Source organism: Tenrec ecaudatus, chromosome 14 (assembly GCF_050624435.1).
Source record: "Tenrec ecaudatus isolate mTenEca1 chromosome 14, mTenEca1.hap1, whole genome shotgun sequence".
Taxonomy (NCBI): domain Eukaryota; kingdom Metazoa; phylum Chordata; class Mammalia; order Afrosoricida; family Tenrecidae; genus Tenrec; species Tenrec ecaudatus.
In genome coordinates, this window is record NC_134543.1 from 93,881,386 (window position 1) to 93,903,173 (window position 21,788).

General features: G+C 48.1%; 1 protein-coding gene across 4 annotated transcripts in view; it reads right to left on the reverse strand.

Annotated features, from left to right (window-relative positions):
• MEIS2 (Meis homeobox 2) overlaps positions 1-20,892 on the reverse strand; it is a 234,206-nt gene extending 213,314 nt beyond the window's left edge. Inside the window, exons 1-7 of one of the 4 annotated variants that reach the window (XM_075532328.1) lie at positions 20,633-20,892; positions 19,080-19,312; positions 17,448-17,589; positions 16,638-16,688; positions 15,657-15,707; positions 14,702-14,851; positions 4,620-4,734 (exon numbers count right to left, since the gene is read on the reverse strand). In XM_075532328.1, coding sequence (XP_075388443.1) covers positions 4,620-4,734; positions 14,702-14,851; positions 15,657-15,707; positions 16,638-16,688; positions 17,448-17,589; positions 19,080-19,312; positions 20,633-20,644 — 754 coding nt within the window. In that variant the 5' untranslated portion in view covers positions 20,645-20,892. Of the gene's footprint in view, positions 1-4,619; positions 4,735-14,701; positions 14,852-15,656; positions 15,708-16,637; positions 16,689-17,447; positions 17,590-19,079; positions 19,313-20,019; positions 20,192-20,632 lie in introns of those variants that run through there. The other 3 variants (XM_075532330.1, XM_075532329.1, XM_075532331.1) reach the window with 3 other exon arrangements.
• Between the last annotated feature and the right edge of the window lie 896 nt (positions 20,893-21,788).

Sequence of the window (21,788 nt, forward strand, 5' to 3'; positions counted from 1 at the left end):
AATTAGGAAGACAGGAAGGAAACGAAACGTCATTGCATTTTACCCTAACAGTAAGTGACCAGTTTGGGATGAACTTAGCTCTAGGAAAAATAAAAGTTAAAAGCAACTAGCAAAAGATTATGCCAGATGGCATCTGTCATATTGTATTTAGGGTTATTTTAAGAGAGTGCCGCCACGATGAAAACATTCCATCGACAGAGTTTTCCTAGACTGAACAAGAAACCCCAGTAGAGCATCTTCAGGATCCACAGAATATAGGGCTTAAGTTTTAAATCTATGCATGGAAATTACTTACGGGGGAGGGGGGTACTTTTTAACTATAGCACCCATGATAAGCCATAAGCCCCAATAGTATACTATTTTAGACACTCATTTCGCCCATCCACACTTAACTCAGTATCAGAGGGGTGTTTGTAGACTTCATCACCCTTATTACTAAAGAGCTGTGTAATAAATAAGTAAACACCGAGCTCTGGAATTCTAGCCTCAGTGTCTGGCCGTGGGAGGAGAACACCAGTGAAAGGGCTTGGTAGGTGACAATGGAGGGAAACTGAGTTGCCTGGTATGGCCCCGTGTCCTGAAAAGATCAGACGCAGGGAGGCTAGACAGTGAGCGAATTTAGGTTGAACTGGGTCTGGCAACAGTATGGTTAACGTGCGTGTCGGGTGCAGTGTGAGCTCAGCAGTTACTGGGCCAACTGTCTCGGTATTTCTGGGAATCCTGCCTATTCACAGCGCAGGGATTGTTCAATTGCTGCAAAATGTACAAAATGAATTTTACAAAAATGAATTGTAAGGAAGGCCCCATTACAACGATTTTACAGCAAAGATGTCAACATCAATTTTTCTTTCATGCATAGCTAATGATTAAAACGGCATATTCCATTTGCCTAAGACAATTTATTTCATATTGGCAAATCAAAATATTGAAACACAAAGTTATCTTTACCCTACCCTTTTTATTCATCGCTGCTGAACCCATACCATTGTTCAAACCAGGGGAAATAAAACAAACTTGGCACAAAATACTTAAAACAAAGGCTCATCAATATTCTCCAATTTGTCAACATCTCAATTACAGCACTGGAAAAAAATGTAAATTTCATGTGCTCTAAACACTGAGGGGTCTATTCTCCTGCCAATTCACATGCGTAACTCCCATCAGCGTTAATGGGAGTTACACAACCCCATCAATAATAATAATACTCTGTACATCTATTGTGCCTTTCATCGAGGGCTCTCAAAGTGCTCTATGAACCAGGGGGCTGCTTCCTCGTCTTTACTCTGGAAAAACACACAATGCAGTACAAAGCAGCCTTTGACTCAGCAGGTACAGAATCAGGGACCCCAAGGCTGCCTTATTATCGAGCCCCCTTTTACTGATGGGAAACCAGATACAAAGAGAACCAGTTACTCCTCCACCCACCTCAAGCCTGCACCCTAATGCTAGCACCCAGATTTCCTCCCTCACTTGAAGGTGACTCGCAAGGCACACCCCCTGCTTTGGCTGATCCTAGTAGCAGAACTCACAGGGAATGAAGAGTCTGGTTCATATTGATAGAGCTGACTGCCAGGTACGCGCTCTTTGAAAGATGCAGTGGAGTCAGATTTTACATTTTTACCAAGTTTATTTCTGATATTATTTTTAAATGTTGATTGCCACGCACCCCCCACCCCGGCCCCCATTCCTTTCAGTTTGCTGCACAAACATGAGAAGGAAACGATGACCTTTCACCTGTGTAACTGTAGCTCATTCACTATCAAGCCATAAAATGAGGCATTTTTTGGGTTCCAAAGTAAAGATTTGTATATAACCATTACAGCAAAATGTTCACGGGAATTATAAAGCAACATAAATGCATGTATTGTTTTATAGCATATGGCTATTAAAGTTTAATTTAAAATGTGTATGAAAACATTGTATTTAGTACAATTCCTCTCCATTTTTTCTGTTTATCATAATTTGTTTTGAAACTGAATCATTTTACAGTTTTCCATATGCCTGTTAAATTCTGAGTAAGCAAGAAAACTCTTTTCTAAACTCCAAACTTGGTTTGCAAGGGAACATTATAATGCATTTCAAACGAAGCACATGAGTTTTTCGCTCCTAGGTTTTCCATGACACACAACCTGAAGATTTAACCTAGGATAAGCACATGCGATTTCAGTCGATATCTCTGTTGACTTTGCCCTGGAGCAGATAATTAATCTTTCCCACAGAAAGCTACTTTGGACAATTCGGTGGGGCCAAATACCAGAATAACTGGGAGAAATGTTGAAAACTAATGTAGGCATGAGTGTGAGAAAATACACTTGTGTCTGGACTTTAAGATTTAGATTCCAAAACAAACCAACAAAAAAAGATGTACAGATTCCTCGATTAAAAACAAAACAAAGCCCAAAATGCCCACATCTATGTTTTTGGATCCACTCACGGAGGTAGTAAGGCAGATAAAGAAATTCTCCATGTCAAATCACTGTCCATTTTATAGGAATCATACCTCCTTTATAAAATTGTACTTCCCCTCCAACTGTAATACAGTAAGAGGTCTAACTTCCTAGTACTCGTTCACATAAGCTTCCATGTCGATTCTGTAATCCCATGGAGATCTGATTAAAGAACAAAATCCTGCAGGCATGAAAGCCTTCAACACTGGATAAGTGGGTGCAGCTACCCACAACAGAGAGGGTTGTACATATTGTTTCAACCCAGAGTGTCTATCCACCTCAGAGCCCTTTCACCTTCTGGACCAAAACTTTAGAAAAATAAAAACTCTTAACAAAATGATAAAACTTCATGCTTTGCCTGTTGCCGCCACTTATTCTCTGCCCCAAACCACAAGGTCTTCCTGTTCCCTCCTCCCCTTCCCTCTGGCCTTTCCCTGCTATCTCCCATGCCATAACTCAACTAACCCAACAGAACCAGTCAGTTTTAAATTTCAGTTGGGACCTTGGTGACCTGTTAATGAATCTACAGAGAGGCGAAAAACTCACAGTGTTGAGTTATGCCTGGTGTTGCTAGCTGACTTGGCGTCAGAAATGCTTGAAGCGTTAACGTAATTGCAAGAATGTGAAAAATGAAGCTCTGGACTCCTGAGCAAAGTGAAAGGTCAAAGCGAGCCTCCCATACAACAAGTCTCGGGAAGAGAGCCTCATTAGACCATTACGCTGCTTCTCCTGTTCCCCTCTTTTGCAAACTGGTTGGGGTATTTTGGTTTTTAGTAATAGGTGCGTTTCATCTTTTTCTTAAATCGTTATTTGCAGTGGGGAGGAGCGAGTGGCCGCCTAGCAAGTCTTCCAGATTTAGCCAGGCTAAGAAGTCCCCCATCACCAGGACTTGTAACCGAGTCATGGGGTTGCCGATCCATTGAAGCTATATGCATGTGATCTCCAATGTGTCCAATAGCTTTGCTTTCTCATGTGCAATCTAACCAGACTAATGAAAACAGACAGACAGCCTAAATGGATCCAATTCACAACTTCCTCCCTAATTTGCCCTCGGACAGCACCCATCTCTGTGATCTTTGCAAACTGCTAAAACCTAGATTCTGTACCTGTTTAAAGTCAGTGACATCCGAGAAAGGACATGTTCTAGACTCTAGAAGAACCCTAGAAATTCAAACCTCCTCCCGCCCCCCCCCCACCCGAAAGTTGGGGAAGTGAAAGAACCCAGCCTGCATCCGCCACCCTGTTTCGGAGAGCAGATATGGCCGCGGCTCGGGCGGTTAAATTGTCCCGGGCTTGGAAGCCTGTCGAATGTTTAAATATTGTGGTCGTAAACACAGTCATAATAGAGATGGAATAGACCTAGGAGATCAGACACCATCTAATGTAAAATATTAAAAAGTAAAATCTATACGCTTTCCTGGCCCGCATTCAATAATGTATCTCCCTTTAAATGATCGTTTTAGCCAGAGAAGAGTCCTCCTCCCAACAGATGACTGCCCTCTGTGCAGCAAGGTGAGCTGTCGATGGTAGAACGGGTTCTGAATTGCACGAGGCTTTCTTGCCATCTGCAGATGTTGGCCCCTTGCCCTCTGATGATTCTAATTTTTAGGATTTGTGACAAAAGTCACCATGTCAGCCGAATGGAAATGGGGATAAATAACATTCTAAGAAGTTCAAAGACCATTTTCCCACGATAAGATTCCACATAGAAGTTGTACCCTTCTCCTGGAGCTAATAAGAAGGGCTTATGCGTCTTATGGGTTTTTTAGGCACAGTGGCTTGGTTACAGAGGATTCTGACAGCTGTTATTACAGGCAAAATATCCAGTACTTGGTAAAATTCACATGACTGCATCCTAGCAGCAAAGCAGGTCTCCCGTTCTATTTACTTACATACACAGAGGCAAAGTGTAGATAACCAAATTTGTAAAAGAATTGGCAGAACGAATCAATTATTATTGCAATGTCTGCTTAAAGATTAGACAGCTCACTTGGAGTTGATTTTTTTTAAACAATGTGATTGATCAGAGGAAATCGTGTCTCCTTAAAGAAGAGCTGGTGCTGATGACGCCTCTTACCCTGCGATTCTTCCCTTTACACTAAAGATGCACTGATGACGACACGTTATTTTAGTCATGCGGACTCAACACAAGGAAAATGCTGGACCCTTTACCTTGTTCGCTGCTGTTGTCTCCACTTTGAGAAGCGTGGCCCCCACTGGAGGGCCCTGGGGTGCCTGCTGAGTGGGTGGAAGTTGCGTCATCATGGTCTCGCCAAGAGGAAGGATTCTGATGTCAGGACACCGAGAATTTGTCCAGAGCGACCAGTTCAGCCGTAAGTGAGGAGCCAAGAGGGCAGGGTCAGAAAGAAGGGGGGGGGAGTGCACGTGTTAGTATTGGTGGAACAAGGCAGAACCAGATGCCATGCTAGACTGCAGCATCTTTTCAGCAAGAGATACATTATTACATTTTGTATACATTATTACATTTCGTATAAGGAAAAATAGCAACGTTTTCTAGAAATCCAACAAACGCTTTTACTCTTCAGTCTTCAAAATGAAAAAAAAAATACATAGTCCCCATCACTTAGATACTAACATATTTCAGAACATTAACTAGCTACAACATCCAAGGACACTCTTCAAAAAAATAATAAAGTAAACATAGACTTGAGAATGTGCTGGGCAGTCCTTGAGGATTTCAGACGCATTGCCCTAACATACTCTCCAAATTATGACCACGTTGATTAAATAACCAACACACACACACACTATTAATCACTGCCTCAATACCTAAGAAGATGCTCATTTAGCTTTTAGTTTTTACAAACAGCAACCCAATAAATAAATAAAACAGTCGCAAACGACTAGCCTGCTGGTAAGCGGATAGAACTTTCACTCGTGCCTCATGGAAGCTTTGCGTGCACTGCGCAGTTCTTGTTCCTGGAAGGTCTCCTTGTTTCAGAATCGCAGCTCCTGCTACTTTGCTCAGTGTGTTCTTCTCCTGCTCCTCCTCCCCTTTCCTGAGCATTCCCAATACCCTGCTGTTGCTTAAAGGAAAACAGGAATTCTAATGTACAGGAAGGACTTTATCAGCGCCGCATGAAGGCAGGCAAGAGCTGGAATTTCCTCTGGCAGAAATGGAGAGCAGGAACAAACCGTGAGACAGGCCAGCCTTTAAGGGAGAGCGACATGCTGGTCACCTGTAAGTGACAACTCCTAGGAGACCCACAGACCCACTGGCAAGCAACTCGGTGGGTAGGTATGGGGGGAGGACAAAAGGGATAAGAGAAAAATTGCAAAGCTTCATGGATTTCTCAAAGTATGCCACTAATTCTTACAAGAATTGGTAAGTCAAGATACAGACAGACGGACAGACGGACAACATCTATACAAATGTCACGATCATCTCAAAGTCATCTTGCCATGTGTCCAGGGCACATATGGCCAGGGGTGGGCGGTAGCCAGGAGTCAGATTACATTTTCCCCACCATCAACTGGAGAAGTGCACCAACAGAACACAAACTTTCACCAAAAGAAAATCAAGAAACAGAGACAAAATGAGAAAGTATTCTTATTCGGGACAGCAACACCAATAACAAAACCTTGTTTTTCCCATTCTGTGAGCCTGCTGCAAACTGATTGTAAATGATTGCCTGGCATTTTTGATAGGCAAAATAAGCCCAAATTGTACAGATGAATAACATCCTTATCAAAGAATGCTCCTGGCACTGCCACCGGGCAAGCAGTTGATTCCCAGTGAAAACAAGGCGCAGAATTCCATAGCTGTACATACAGCACAGGTATGGATTCCTGAAATGCTTTCGAAAGCATATGAGGAAATGACGTTGTGCAGAATAAAATGAAAACCGAGGCTCTCTGCTGCCTGTATTCCGACAAAGCCAGGTCTGTGAGCGCCCTCTTTATCAACGTAAGAAACCTGTCTAATAGTTTCGAGTTGAAGGCAAGCAGAATACAGGGAAGGGGCTCTTCAGGCTCTGCCAGCCTCTTCTGTCAGCTGTCTGCCAGTGGCAGCAGAGAAAGAGCTAGAAGAATTACAAGCAAAAAGAAAGACGCCACAGCGTGCCACGAGGTTCGTCCTGCACACACACTGGCTAGCACTTTCTTCTAGAAAATGCAGTGACTGCAACACGGTCACCTAGGCTAAACTTTTCAGGGTACACAGCAAGCGCCATTAATTTTATGCACTGCGGGCTCTTTTATTAAGCCGGCAGCCGTAAAAGCTCCTTACCCCTCATGAAAATTACAATCATTAACCACTAACACCTCAACTATGTTTTAAAGCAAATGTCACCCAATAGCTATTATACAATCGTTCACATGAAGCTGGAACAAGCCTTTCTGTTTGGGCACTTGCAGGGCTCACGGAGGACTTCCTGCCACCGAAAACCCCGGTTTGCCTGTCACTCAGCCCTGTGCTGGGTTTTAAAGTCAGGCCGCATTAATGGATAATTCGGTGCATGTCTTCTGATAGTTTTCCAGAGGAGGGGCTTTCTAAAAAGGGGAGTTGGAGGGGGGGTGGTTGGGAAGGTAGCAAAGCATTACCTTAAAGGCAGCTGCTTCCTCCCAGTGAGTTGGGCCTTGGGTTTTCAGCCCAGCCTCTGTATTAGTACAAGTTTACTGGCTGACCTACACCTCCCTAACCGCTTTCCTCTTTTGGTGTTGTGAGTTTGTGTGGCGTTGAACTGCTCCATAACGCAGAGCTGCTGCTGTGCGTGGGGCCTTTTGGAAGGAGATTGCCAGGCCTGTCTTCATGGTTCCTCTCGTGGTTAGGAGTGCCTGTTGTGTGACTAGCAGTTGAGCGTACGCAGTTGGCAGGGGAGGGCAGAAGTGTTTGTGTCACTCAGGCGCCCCTCCCTTGTCCTCAAAAATGCTGCCTTACAAAAGTGTCATAGAACATTTATTTCCACGGAGGGCCCCAAGTTTTACGATCTGGTTTAAGAGACTGATTCACACTAAGGACTATCACATGTTGCCTATGGAATTTGAAGGAAGGATATATTCCTTCCCTGTGGGGTGTCAAGGCCCAGGAGTTATCACTGAAGTTGCCCAGATTCCGCTGCTGTACACGGCGACTGAGCATATGCAAGCAAATATGGATAATCTAGTCAGTAAAACACCCCCTTGGCCGTTAAATAAATAAATAAATATATATATATCCCCCAAGGACAGACAAAACATAACCCAATACTCAGAACATCGGCTTTTCCCTGAGATTAAAATATTTGTATCATACGGCGTTTCTTCTCCATTTATTTATTTATTTTTTCTTTCCCTAGATAGTTTCCAAGTTTACATCCTTCCAGAATAACTGCCTGGCTTTCTGCCAAATGAGATGCATAAGTTTCGTGAATCCGGAAGCCAGCGTGGCATAGGAACGCGTGTAAAAGTACATGACGTACGTAGAAAAATAAAGAGGCACGCTCTGTGTGTGCAGGTGTGTGGGTGAGTACTCAGCTACATGTACTCCACAGGGTCTGCCCTGCTCCCCAGCCCACAGCAAGCGGCCTGAAGACACCAGAGGGCAGGCAGTGAGCATGCTTCTATTCCCAGCGGCCTTCATAATTGGGAGTCCAATTCGGTGCTCTTCCGTAATTGCATTAAAAGAGCAGTGTTACCAGCAGAAAAGCAGGGAAGACCGAGCGGAGCACAACAGAGGGAGATGGAAAATAGCTACAAGAAGCTAGGTCTCCAGGGGCAGTGTTTTCTATTTGCTGGGCTACAGACTCACAGCTGATAATGCAAGTTGTAATTAATATAAAAGCAGGAGACAATATGGGAAGAGCTTGTAGGAGTGGGGCCACAGGAGATCACTCGGCTGCTCTCCTCTGTTTCTCATTTACACACAGCTTTCCCTAGAAAACACAATTCTGCCAGTGTTTTCTCCCTTGAAAGTTAAAAAAAATTGATTTAGCACCATCATTGAATTTTGCTAAATCTAGAAAAGAGCACAGAGAGGACGGGAGCCGCTAGGCGTAAAAAGCACATCCTCTGCTCGCCTCTTTTGTGGAAGTGGCCGGTAGGGTGGCAATTTTAGACGAGTGATGGCATTTCCGAGAGGGCACCTGCCTACAGGACAGCCCTTGATAAGTCCTGCAGAAATCAGTGGGTTATTTTCCCGGCTGAAACGGTTCCACGCTGCTGACGGTGCTTGCATGGGCAAAACGCTGTGTGGTCGGATGCATGACTGTAGGACTTACAAATAAATACAAAACCTGAGTAAGGACGTAAAGTGGGTAAGACTTCAAGGAGGCAAAAAAAAAAAAAAAAAAAAGGAGAAGGGGCGGGAGTAGGTGGTGAGAGAGACAAACCATACCACACTCAAACATTCAATCTAAAATCACCTAAAATTCATTTTAAATCCAAAACGAAAAAGGGGACTCAAGGGTATGTGGACGAGAAGAGAGGAAAGTGGACCGGGAACACGACTCCTGGAAACCACCTCCAACAAACGCAGCACATGACCTGAGGCGAGTGATGCCCTGCTTTCGCTGGTCCTGAGCACCTGGATCTCTACGCTATCAGAGAGAGAGTGAGTCCATGTCATTCCTAGGTCATTTCCAGTTCTTCTTCTTATTTCTCTTTGTTTGTTTGTTTGTTTGTTTAAATGCTTACAAAGAAGCATCAGCTCCTCTAGAGCCTACAAAACGAAAACATAACGTGTACACTTCAAGATAAAAATGAAATGTGAGCTTGCAAATCAGTAAAGTAATTCAGAATCGGTGCTTTTAGGTAGAGAGAAACAATAAGCACAAATAAAGATATTTTAATCCGCAAAGGAAGTATGCTACACTCATCTGACTTGCTATATGTAAGCAAGAAAAGCAGGATCTACTTATATCTTTGCACGCAATTAATATTAAGTCACCTTGTCCCTTTGGCTTCGTGGCGCTTTAGCTCCTAACTGACATTATGCTAACGTTAAAAACAGAGAGTGAGGGCTCCCGCCCTGAAGTCTTCAAGTCTATAAACGTTAGAAATGTTCATTGTGTGGTTTAAAAAAATTAAAAAGTTGGAATTCCTCCTTCATTATTCTAAAGTTGACATAAGAACTCAGGAGAACTATGTGTGCTTTCAGAGCATGGGCTCACTCCTTAAAAATGTAAATACAGCCGGGGTCTTTCCCTCATCTCCCCATTTCCATCCCTCGATCGAGCTCCTAGAAATAACATGGGAGCTCCTCCCAAGGAGGTGGCAAGTACCTTTTGGCAAATGATTTCTCCATTTAATGGAACAACTTTTAGAAAAGACAAATTTCTTCTTGTATCTTTGGTATCATACTATATTATAAAATGGGTCCTGTAAGTTTGAAATGTATGGTAACACCCCACAGGACATCTAGGCTAAAAAAAAAAAACCCTCCCAAAATAAACAAATTTTCATCTGGTGGTGAAAGCCTATGTGGCTGACAAGTCCACCTTTAACTTCATTCATCTCCATCACACTTACTCTGAAAATAGACTCCAAGGACATTGCCTGGATGATTTAAATAGTATAATTAGTCTTGATGGGACACTGACAAGAAGACTATCAACCACTAGAAACTAGGAAGTAGTACAATGAAAGAAAACCCACGCCCCAGCTCTGTCTCCAGGACACTGAGAGCTCAGAGGGGGCACTTGACTGGGGGGAGCCTCACAGATCTTGGGTAACACTAGATAACCTGAATAAGACTAGAACCTAAGACGCTATCTCATAAAATAAGTCAACCCTCTTACTAATAATATGACCAAATCTCATTATTTCCCCTTTGATAGTGTGTCACCTATACGTAGCATACTCTGCTGCCCACCTCTCCTTTATTTTTCTACACTTGATCTGAGCCAAAAGGCCGAGAAGCGATTGCTCCTTAATTTTTCTGAGAGAAATAGAATTTATCTATAAGTCCTTGGGCGCGTTCTCCATCGGGAACAAGGTTCTGGGAGTCTCTCCTCTAACCTAGCCCATTAAAAAAAACCAACCTATAGGTATAAATAAACTTGTGCATATTCAGATATGCAGAAGAAAATATCAGTATATCTTCATGTAACTTACAATTGTCAACATAGAAGTTAAAATAATTTTTTTTCTTAGAGGTGCTATCAGGGCTAATCAAGCTTAAGACACTTGTTATATTTGCTTTTCTGACCTAATTCTTTGAAGGAAAATAAAATGTAGGATTCTTAGGAGCATGAACCAGGAATAATACTCTAACTATGTATGCAAGGAAAGCAAATACAGCTTAGCTTGGAAAACACATTTCAACCAAATGTATCCCTCATCTCTTTTCTCTGAAGAGCAAATGACAGTTACGCGGATAGACAGTTTGGATATGATCTAGCACTTGTGAACACTATAGACTAGGGTGGTCAGCCCACATCGTTTTTAAGTCGAAACTAAAAAAAAAAAAAATTCAGTTTCTTTGCCTACTTAATTTAAACGTGATAAAGTTGAATGTCTGGGAAACAACATGAACTGCTATTTCTTTTCACCACCGTGTATTTGTCTCCCTAATATTTCAAGGACACTAGAGTAGCATCCCTTACCTATAACTATGACGTGTACAATGAGGGTATAAAATAAAATATATTGTAATACTAAAGTATTTGCATTCATTTTGAAGTTGAAGTTACAAAACACAAAAGAATTCTAATAGCTAGTGCTTCATTTAAAAAATGTTTTTGTTATCTCATTTCCAAACGTCTTTTCCTCATAATTCCCACCATGTAAGTATTAATAACAGATGAACAGACTCAGTATTGTCACTGAATATAAGGCATGGAAAATGAGACTTATGGTTGCCTTTTATAAGCAATACAGCTATGTCTTATATCAGGTTATTTATATAAAATTATGGAATGTGTAATTAGCACAACAAGTAATAGTGAGTATATACAATTTATTCTTAAGTCTGCCAATAATACGTGCTTTCAAGATGTTTATATCAATTGCTGTGATTCACTTCTATTTTCAAATTCTTTAATAAGAAAATCAAAAGCTATTTTGGTCCCTAATGCGTTGCTTCTGACGCACATCTCTCTGCTTTCTACTACACAGAATTACACACACTTATTCACTCCTCTCTATCTTTCATTCTCTCCCTCTTCCCCCTGCACCCTTCTTACACACACACACACACACACACACACACACAATGTAGCTTGATACCACTTAATAAGGATAGAGGTGTATATGTTTTGGGGGTGTCAAACAGCTGTCACAAACTGTCACCTCCACAAGAGAAACCTTGGCACGCAACAAATTAAACTACCCTTCTTTTTTAGCTGTCATTATTCATAGCCAATAAGTTGAAATGCTCTCAGCATTTCATGTGCAAATAAAACCACGAGGAAGCTCAGTAGATCAGAATAGTGGGCCAACAGAGAAAACAGAGAAAACTACAGGCTGTCTCGGTCCTTCTGAAGTGGCTCAGCATCACCCGTGCACCAGCGTTCACCAAATGAGATCCAGCCTGGGGCAATGTATTAAATATGCATATCAAAGCAAATGAAAAAATAAACCTGGAGATTCAAATTGGACACATTTACATGCTGAAAATGTTCCACTCAAGCCACTTTCCAGGTAGTGGTTCTGTAGTATTTTCACTTTTGTGTGTGTGGCTGAAGGGTAGGTGCTTGGGGGGCGGTGGGGGCTGGGGTGGGGGGAGCATGAGTTTTTTAAGAACCCGTTGAAGCATAAGCGCATTCACATTGCAAGAGGCGGCCTACCACAAAAACCATCAATATGAACGTGGCTCAGTCTCTCCAAGGTTTTCTCTCACCTCCTGCATAAAATACAAGTCTGTGGCAAGCCTCCCCAGTTCCCACTCGGTATGCTGGAGGAACAAATTATTGCTTCCTTTCAAAACAAATAGCAGGGGGCTGAAGTAAAAATGTTATAGTTCAGATCTCTAGGAAATAAAAGGCTTTAAATTATGACGCCCAATGAGGTGGCAAGCCCTCATGGGTTCAAAATAAATCAGTTGTCATATTCACTTGATCGGGGCCTGAACGGGGAGCAACAAATGTTACAGCGGACTCTTTCATCCAAGGATGATGCCTATTAAATTATTAATCCACTAACCTCTTAGATACAAATTCCTCCTTGAGTATATATTTAAATATTACAATACTCCTCGCATTGGCATTGTCTGCCAGCCAGTACTCGAAACAGCCTAGTTTATCTCTCTTCTGTATAAACACCAGCATGCTCTAGACCCATACATCCACTCAAGAAACAGTTGCCAAGAAATCTCTTCTAGAAAACCCGAATCGTTGAGAGCCCTGGAAATGCCAAGCTTCCCTGGCCGTAGACCGCTCTCATCCTACAAACCATGTAAGTAGAAGTCTTTCCCTTCCTCCCAAAAATGTCAATGCACATGACTTTAGAAACAAGAAATGACGAAAACAAACAAACCAACAGTCCCAGAAGCAAATACTTCAGAGAGAGAGAGAGAGAGTGTGTCAGGTCTCATGGACCGCAGGCACACCTCTTAATAGCCAGTTCAACCCATTAACTTTTTATAGCTGCTACTGCTGCCAGGAGTCCTGGTGGCACCGTGGTTAAGTACTGCTTGACTGTTAACGGAAAGGTCAGTGGTTAGAACCCACCAACAGCTACCCAGGAGAAAGAGGTGACAGACCATCTGCTTCCATACAGATTACAGCCTGGGGAATCCTGGGAGTTGGGGTGGTGGGGGGCAGTTCTACTCTTGCCTGCAGGGCCTCCATGTGCTGGTCTTGACTCCATTGAAAGGACTTGCAATGCGTTTGGTTTGGTTAACTGCAGCTGCATGCCCCTCTGGGGTTTTGCTTAATGCATTCAACATACAGAGAGAGTTGTTGTATGTTGTTGCATGTCCCAAAACAACAAATGAGTTATATATCCCAGAGTCTTCCCTCCAGGACAGAAGACACCAGTGAGGAGCTTTAACACCAAAGTAGTTATTGTGTGTCACAGCTGGCTATCCCAGAGCTTGAGTTTTGTCCTATCTTTTTAAACACCTGTGTTCCTAGACTGGTTTCCCATACAGCATTAAAGGTTAATGATTACACCGTATGGCTGCATCCTATCAAAACTTTTGGTGAGATGAGAGAAGAACCTCACAGAAGGTCCCTTCACTCTGCATCTCGACTCAGGTCGGCAATCTTGACATTTCAATTGACACCTCAACTCCGGAACACTCAGGCATCCGGGGTGAGAAGGACACAAACTTCCTTCCCGTCTCAATGCCTGTGTGACTCCACACCTGGTGTTAAATTAATATTTCAGTTCCAAAGTTTTTAGATGGTAGCCTGTGTCGTTTAGGTTTGAGTTCAACTGACTGCAGTATCTATAGAAATCTGTCCCCCACCCCCAGGCTGGAGCGCCTATAAATAAACTGTTCACACCCACTCTTTTTAACCTCACCACTCTTGCCTCTCCTACCAGCTGCAAGCTTTCTTCTCTTTGCTTCTTTTTCAAATTTTCAGTCTCACTACATATGTTTTTTTTTTCTTATGAGCATCAGACTCACTAGATCAGTTCCAAAATAGGATTGAAAACAGAGAGAATAGAGAAAAATCTCCTTTCCTGGCCTGGCACACAGTCATTCCTTAACTATACCCTTCATCCTCATTCACCAACTGTTAAAGTGTTAAAATTCAACCACTAACCTATGGTTACTCAATCATAACTCCCTCAGCTTTCTGTAATACATCGTTAATAATTGGTTCATCAAGGTTACTGTCTTCTATTATGAAGATGCTCCAGGCACTTGGCAATAAGTCCATATTCTGGCAATAAGTTTCCATACAGCAAAAGCCCGAGAATTGTAATGTGTTCACTCCTTCCTTTATTTCTAATGCAAGGCAAGATTGCCAGTAATTCTCAGGGTTGTCACCTCTGCGAGAGACTGGGAAATCAACCATCAGACCCCAGTTCTCTTTCCCTCAAGCCTTCTTCTCTCTCTACCATCCTGTCCCCTAGCTGAATTCTTTCCTCTTTCTACCCCCACGTCTGCACTGATTACAGCGTTGGGGGTGAGGGGTGGGGGGTAGATGGGTAGCAGTCATCACATCAAAGAGACAATTTGCTAACACTCAACATCACCCAAACCCAAACCAGGTAACTTTTCATAAAAAGAGCACAAACCACTGGGCCACCTCCCTGGTTTGTTATGCCTCCCAAAATAGATGTCACAAGTTTAAAAATAAGAAGAAGAATAAAATGGGGCTTGCCCAGTGGCCCTTAAAGGAGGCCAGAGCTCTCAGACTTACATGGTCAGCGAGGTTTGTGGAGGAGCCTGAAAGTTCCTCGTGGTCTGATTTGGAGCTGCCGTCCCTTTCATCGATGACCAGGTCGATGGGCATTTTCCCCTTCAAACAGCTAATGTACCGGTGGCAGAAGTTATCGCACAGTTCGTGGACCTAGGAGAGGGGTCACGGTGCAGGAGTCAGCTCCCATGGTGGTGGTGGTCGGGGTGGATGTATGGTTTCATTTTTAAAGGGGAAGAATGTCAGGTTGTAAGGTTAGGTTAGGGAAGACCTAGAATGTGATGTGTTCCAAACTAACTGTAATTAAGGGGCGTAATAGTTGAAGGCAAGGAAACAATAGAGCAATTGTTGCCGGAGATATTATTCTCCAGAGACTTCCCTGAGCAACAAGTCACCACGAAGAGAGTGAAAGAAACAGGGACTAGAAATAACTGGGCTCCGACTGGGGAGTCAGGGAGGAAAATCCGATTTGATAACATCAAAACACTACACACCGGAATGGGGACCAGCCTGAGCATTTGCGATTCAATAAGCCACAAGTTTTGTATGTTTCCAGGGGAAAGTGACTGAGCTGCCGAGCTACGTAAAGACACCCAGCGAGGACGATTTTTCCCTCAGCCTGCACCTAATGCAGGCTGGGGCCTAGGCTGAGCTAATAGAGACACAGCGGGCTGAGTGTCCTGTAACATAAATGGTTTGCTGCATTTCAAAACAATCCTGAAAGCCTGGGGGAGAAAAAGACGGGTGGGGTGGGGGCTACTTAAAAAAATGTCCAGGGCTGTCCTAATTCACCCTTCCTCTGAGGCCCTGGGTGGAGGAGCAACCTGAAGGAAGGACTGGCCGCTCAAAATCCCCCAGGTGCCCAAGACCTCTGTCTCCCAGGCTCTTTAAAAACATCCCAGGTCCCCTGGGAGAGGGACATGGCTAACTCGAAAAGGGGGTGTTCTTTCCTGCTTACCTTTTCTAACTCCAAAAGATGAAACCTTAGTACTTGTATGGCTTGGATCATCTGAAAGAAAAGTTTACAGGGTGGAGTTAGGGCACTGTGACTGGGGCGTCCACGATGAGGGACTGGGAGGGAAGTGGCTCCAGAACAGAAGCAGGCAGGTGGCCGGGCAAAACCCACACATCAAGAAATACTCAGCAAAACCAAGTGATTACAGATCATCTCTGCCTCATTGGCCACGGGGTTAGGAATCTGTCTCAACCCCAGCCTAAGCATTTAAACCCCCCCCCTCCTCTGCCTCCCATGTTTACTGGACTTTTGTCAGCACTGTTTCCAGGACCAGGCCCTCAGTCTCGGCCTCAGTCCTCTTTAAACGGTCTCCTCCCGCGACCTCAGGCCAAAAAAAAAAAAAAAAAAAGTGGCTTCATTGGAGAGAGGAGGCTTTTTAGAGCCTCACTCCCAGCAAAATCCGTGCTTACTAAAGAAGGACGTCCTCCAGATGAATGGTGAGGCAGGCCTTTGAAAGCGGATTTAAGTACTTTTAATATTGAAATCGTGCAAATTAGCAAAAGAATCGCACCTAAAAGTGGCCTGCGCTGGCCTGCCCCTCACCACCACCCCCCCTCGACCCGCCCCTGCACCCGGCCGGCGGTGACTTCCTTCGGGTTGGCGGCCCGGGGCTCGCCCCGCCAGCCCCCGCAAACCGAGGAAATCGCTCCGGTCTCCAGCAGCTTCGCTCGCCGGGCCGGGCCGAGACCCCAGCACCGTGCCCTGCCCCGGCGCGCCGGCCCCGCGCCCGGGCTCCTGCCTCCCCCCGGCCTCCCTCTCCCGCCCAGTCCCCCATCTCCCCTGGGGGCTGGAGGCTAATCCCTCCCTTTCTGTTGCCCTTGAGCTCCCAAGGGCCCTGGGCCTGAACTCCCAGGAGGTCGGGGAGAAAGAAGTGCCCACTTCGGGGTCGGGAGGGAGGCGAAAGCAAGGAACTGAGTGCCTTACCAAATTGTCCAGCTCTGGGTTGGAGGAAAAAAGTGGCTTTTCGGCGCGGACCTAAAAGAAGCGAGGACAGTCGGCATGAACTGCCAGCCCATTTAAGAGAAGCCAAGCCCTGCCCCGGACTGAACGGTGGCGTGTGCCTAGGGCTGGTGCAGCAGCCGCGGGGAGATGGTTTTGGGTAAAATAATGGACACCAGCGAGTGCCTTCAATTAGTGGGGTCGCCTGAGAAGGCGGCTGGGCCTTCTCGCCCTCGCCCCACGGGGTGGGGGTGAGGGCCTGTAACCGCTAAGCTGGTGGCAGCAACTCAGGGCCGTTCTTTGGGCCCCAAGGAGCCCCTTGCTCGGTTGTCCAGAGGTTGTGCACACACCCCACCCACCTCTGCGCCCAGTGCGGACCGACCGCAGGGACAGGCGCCCGTTTCCTCCCCTCCAGGGCACTCCCGGGTGTCCCGCAGCCCCTCTCCCCAATTCTCCTTCAAGTAGCTGCAGGGTGTGTGTGTGTGTGTGTGTGTGTGTGTGTGTGTGTGTGTGTGTGTGTGTGTGTGTGTGTGTGTGAAGGCCAAGCCCCAGATTAGGAGCAGGTCAACTTTAATTCGAGGGTCGAGCCCCTGTATTCCTGGCTTGGGGGTGGGGGGGGCGGGAACAAACACCCATATTTATCTCCGCTCCCAAGTCGCCTCCAGGCTCTGAGATGGGGGGAAGGCCAGGCGTGCTGGCTGGGCCTGAGCAAGAGATCGGGTGTCCCGGCCTTTTCCTCCTCCGGGAGGAGGAGTGAGGGGCTGAGGGCGGGTGAGCGGGTCGGGAAGGCTGGACCTGCTTGGCGAAGACTGCGATGTCCTCGTTGAAGGAGTCGGAGGAGCAGACGTCCCCGCCGGCCACTCCGGGTTCCCGGGGAGTGCAGGTCGCCAGCTCGCACTTCTCAAAGACCAGAGCTAACAGAGGAAACAACGGGTGCCTAACGGGCAGCGCCACGCAGAGACACACACACGGAGACGGGGTGCAGAGGGGAAGGAGCGAGAACTGTAATCAACAAGTTTGGCGGGTTTGGAGACCTTCTGTAACACCACAGGCACGCACCACCCGGACAACCCTGCCGCAGCCAGCCGAGCCTGGGCCAGAAACAGAAAGGAAAAGCGGCCTGGCCCGTTCCCTCGGGGCACCAGCCCCATGCGCTCTGGCCGCTGCAGCCCCCTGCCACGTTAGCCGGCCAAGCGAAGCCAGCCTTCGTGGGAACCGACCGAAACACCCGAGACGCCCGGGCAACCTGGAGCCCCGTCGTTAATCCAGACGGACGCCCCCCACGACCGAGGCCGAGGAGCCACCCCGGCGACCCAGCCCTGACCTCCGCCCCCTCCCCACGCCCCCACCCCCAACGCAAGGGAAACTGCCATGAAAACAAGAAATGGCTCTAACTTCGCGTTTTCATGAGAATTTCAAAGGAGGCCCAAGGCTTCACCTACATGCCCCCCTCCCGGGAGTGACAGTGCTCACGTCCCAGAGAATGCTCCCCCAAACTCTCCACCCCCTTGCCTCATAAACTTGTTTGCTCTGCTTCTAGTAAAGCAGGGTGCGAGGGCCAGCCCCATAGGAATGCTCGACTCCGAGCAGCTTCCTTGCAAAGCCCACAGTCCTCCCAGGGTTGCAGCAGACAAAAATACAGCCCGTGTCACAACTTGGGAGGGTGCGTGCGCCTTTGCCCTTTGTGTTCCTCCCGGCGCTTTAGCTGCGCTTCGGGATGCCGGCGGCCTCGGGCTCCGGCCTCAGTCGGCCTTTGCGGACCGCCCCCACCCCCTCTCCGCATCCCCGGACCGACCCGGGCGATACCCCGGGGGTCACCGCCCCACCGCCGGCCCTCCCCGGGTTCTCCCGGAATAATGAATTCTCGTAAACCGTCGTTCCCCTTGCTCCTTCCACCCCGCTGCACTTCAAGGTCTGCCCCTTTATTGACAGAGAACTAAGAAGTGGGTGATTCGGACTTCCTGGCCGGCAGAGGCAGCCCTGATCTCGGTTCCAGCAGCATTTAGTGACTCCCGGACCCCGGTCGGAAACCGGAGAGGGGAAGGCACATAGCTAGCTCCTCTTCGCAGGGAAACTTTCCCCTAGCCCAGGCCTCGCGAGGGGCCCTGCAAGGGCCAGCTCCGCGCCCCTCGGCCAGGAATCCTGCCCTTGGGGACGAGGCCCGGCACGTTCCCGAGGACCCAGCCACTCCGGGCTGCGGGGTCCAGAGGGAGCGGGCCGTGGGAGTGGAGGAAGCCCTAGCTTCCGGAGCTGCACTGAAGCCGCAGCCGAGCAGGCCCCCGTCCTGGCCCTTTCCTCGGACCAGAGGCTTCCCCCCACCAGCCCCGAGCAGAAATAAGTCCCCCGCAGCCCCCTCCCGTAGAAACACACACACTCGCCCTCACACTCCGACACAGAGCTGGGTCCGGGGAGGGGGGGTCGGTTTACCCATAGATCGCGTCCTTGTCCCGCTTCAAGGCGTCGTTGACAGCGGATCCCATGCTGGCGGGCATGACATTGGGGTGCGGGGCGTGCGCGCCGTAGTGCTGCGTGGCGTGGAGTGGCGGCCCGTGGTTCAGGTGGTGAACCGGAGGGATCGGCCGCGGCGCGTGAGGGTCTCCGTACATGGAAGCGGGCACCCCTACTCCGTCCATCCCGCCGTAGTGGGGTAGCTCATCGTACTGTCGGAACCCGGCGGGAGTCAGGGGCCGGAGAAGAGAGGAAGCCGCAGAGAGCCACGGAGCACCAAGAAAGAAAGAAAAATGCAAGGAGAAACGGGCAGAGAGAGAGAGAGAGAGTGGGATGGAGTCATGGAAAGGGGCAGAGATGGGTGGGGGGGGGTCCGGAGGCAGGGAGAGGGGGGGGACAGGAGAGAATTGGGTGCAAGAAAAGGGGAGAAGGAAGGGAAAGAAAATGAAAAAACAAAGTCAGAAGGGAGAAAAGTCCCAGCACGAGTTGAACACAGAAACCAAGGCAGCCACAACAACAGAGTTGCAAGTTGCGGGGGGCGGGAGTATTTTTACATTTCCAAGTGAAGGAGTGTGCGCCGAGAGCAGTCTGCAGACGCGGGAGAAGGGAAGCCGAGGCCGGGGACGCAGGGAGCGCAGGGAGGCCCCGCTCGGGCCGGCCGGAGGCAGCAGAACCGGAGCGAGCCGACCGAGGGAGAAGTGGCCCGGGTGTGCGGCCGAGGAAGCCCCGATCCCACCCCCAGCCCCCCTCCGCCTCCTGCAAAGGATCCAATAAATCAAAAGGCGAAATGAAACAAAATAAAGCGAAGCCCAACGCTAGCGATCGGGACGAGAACGCCCGCCGAGGACCCGGGGAGAGCGGGGCCAGAGCCTCCCCGGGGGCTGGGAGCGGAGGGTGGGGGGAATAATGTGAAAGTTACCAGAAACATTATTTAGCCGCGGCTTCCCTGCGTCCTGCTCAATCTCAGAGACCAAACAAGCGGCCCCGGCTAGTCTGGGCGGCGGCGCCGAGGCTGCGGCAGCGCGGCCCCGGCGGCGGCCCTGGCGGCGGCGGCTCCTCCGCGGCCCGTGCCCGCCCCGAGCCGCGAGAGCAGCGGCGGCAGCGGCGCGGCGGCGGCGGCAGCGGCGGCGGCAGGAGACCGGGGGACTCGCGCTGCTGGGGCAAATGCTGGAGCGAGGCGAAAGCGTGTAACAATTGCACACACACACACACACACACACGCACACACACCACTCACACGCACTCGCCGCCCGCCCGCTCGCACAGCGCTGGAACACGCGCGCACAGACACGCACACACGCACGCACACACACTCGCACACACGCAGCGGCACGGGGGGGAAAAAGAAGCCGATGAATAATTTTGCTGCTATTTTTTTTTAAATACTGGCCGCCATCACCCAGCAGCAGCGAGCAGCAGCGGCGGCAGCAGCGGCAGCGGCAGCAGCAGCGTTGGAGGGCGAGGAGGCAGCGGGACAGACCCCTCTGAGGAGAGGATTTATATCGAGGTAAGTGGTGGAGATTTAAACCTACCCTTTGCGCCATCAGTCTGCGCTCCAATAAACTCCTGGATGTGTCGTATATTTAATATCCCAGTCCGGATAAGAAAGTGATCTAGGTTGAAGATTCCTTTTTTTTTTTTCCAAACCAAGGAGAGTTCACCCAATTCTCCAATATGTTATGTTTAGGGAGAGAGGAGGAAAAAAAAAAGCCCAGACAAAACAACGAAGAGTTTTGGTATTTTTTTTTCTGTGATAATTTTTCTTCTTCTTCCTCCTCCTCCTGATCTTCCTCCTCCTCCTCCACCTCCTCCTCCTCCCCCCCTCCCCTCCTCCTCCTCTTCGGTTCTCCTTTCCCCCTCTTTTTCTTCTTTTGCCCTCAGTTGGAGAAAAAAAAAAAAGAAGAAAAAGAAGAAAAAAAAATTGTCAAGCCCCCGAACTGAAGGTTACGAGCGGCCCGTCAGCAGCCCACATGTAACCGAACTGTCGTGTTTCATGGCTTTTTGCCACTCCAGCTGTCAATCAAAGCCCGGAATGTCAAGGTAGTGAATGAATGATGGTTGATGATGATGAAGAGGAGGAATCTTTCCGACCCGTTTTTTTTTCTTCCAGTAAAACTCCGCGAGGGGTTCCTGCTTCTTTAATTTTTCCAATCCCCCTCCCCCCCTTATTTGGCTTTGCCCCGCGGTATCTATAATCTGATCCTCTCTTGCAAAAGTATTGTTCAAAGAAAGCAGGGGGGGTGGGAGTCACGAAAAAAAACGAATAGTTTGCAAAAATTGGACTTCCTCCCCCCCTTTCCTGGTAGGTATTTTGTCTCTCCCTCTCTCTCTTGCTCGCTCGCTCGCTCGCTCTCACTCGCGCTCGCTCTCTCGCGCTCGCTCGCTCTCGCTCTCTTTCTCTCGCTGGGAGATGAGTGAGTGTCAGTAGGTGTTGGCAGGTTGGCTGCTGCCTGGCTTATAGAAGAGCCTCAGTTTGGCGGCGCGGGTCGGCGGCGGGAGAGCGAAATGACGGAACCCGGAAGTCGTGGTGGCCATAGCCCGTCGTTCGGCGGAGACACATCCCGGGAGTGGGGAGCGGGAGCGGGAGCGAGGAGGAGCGCGCGGCGCGGAGCCTCTGATATGCAGCGAGTGCGATCCGACGGCCCCGGCCGGGGCGGGGGGCGGGAGGGGGAGGGGAGGCAGAGCCGA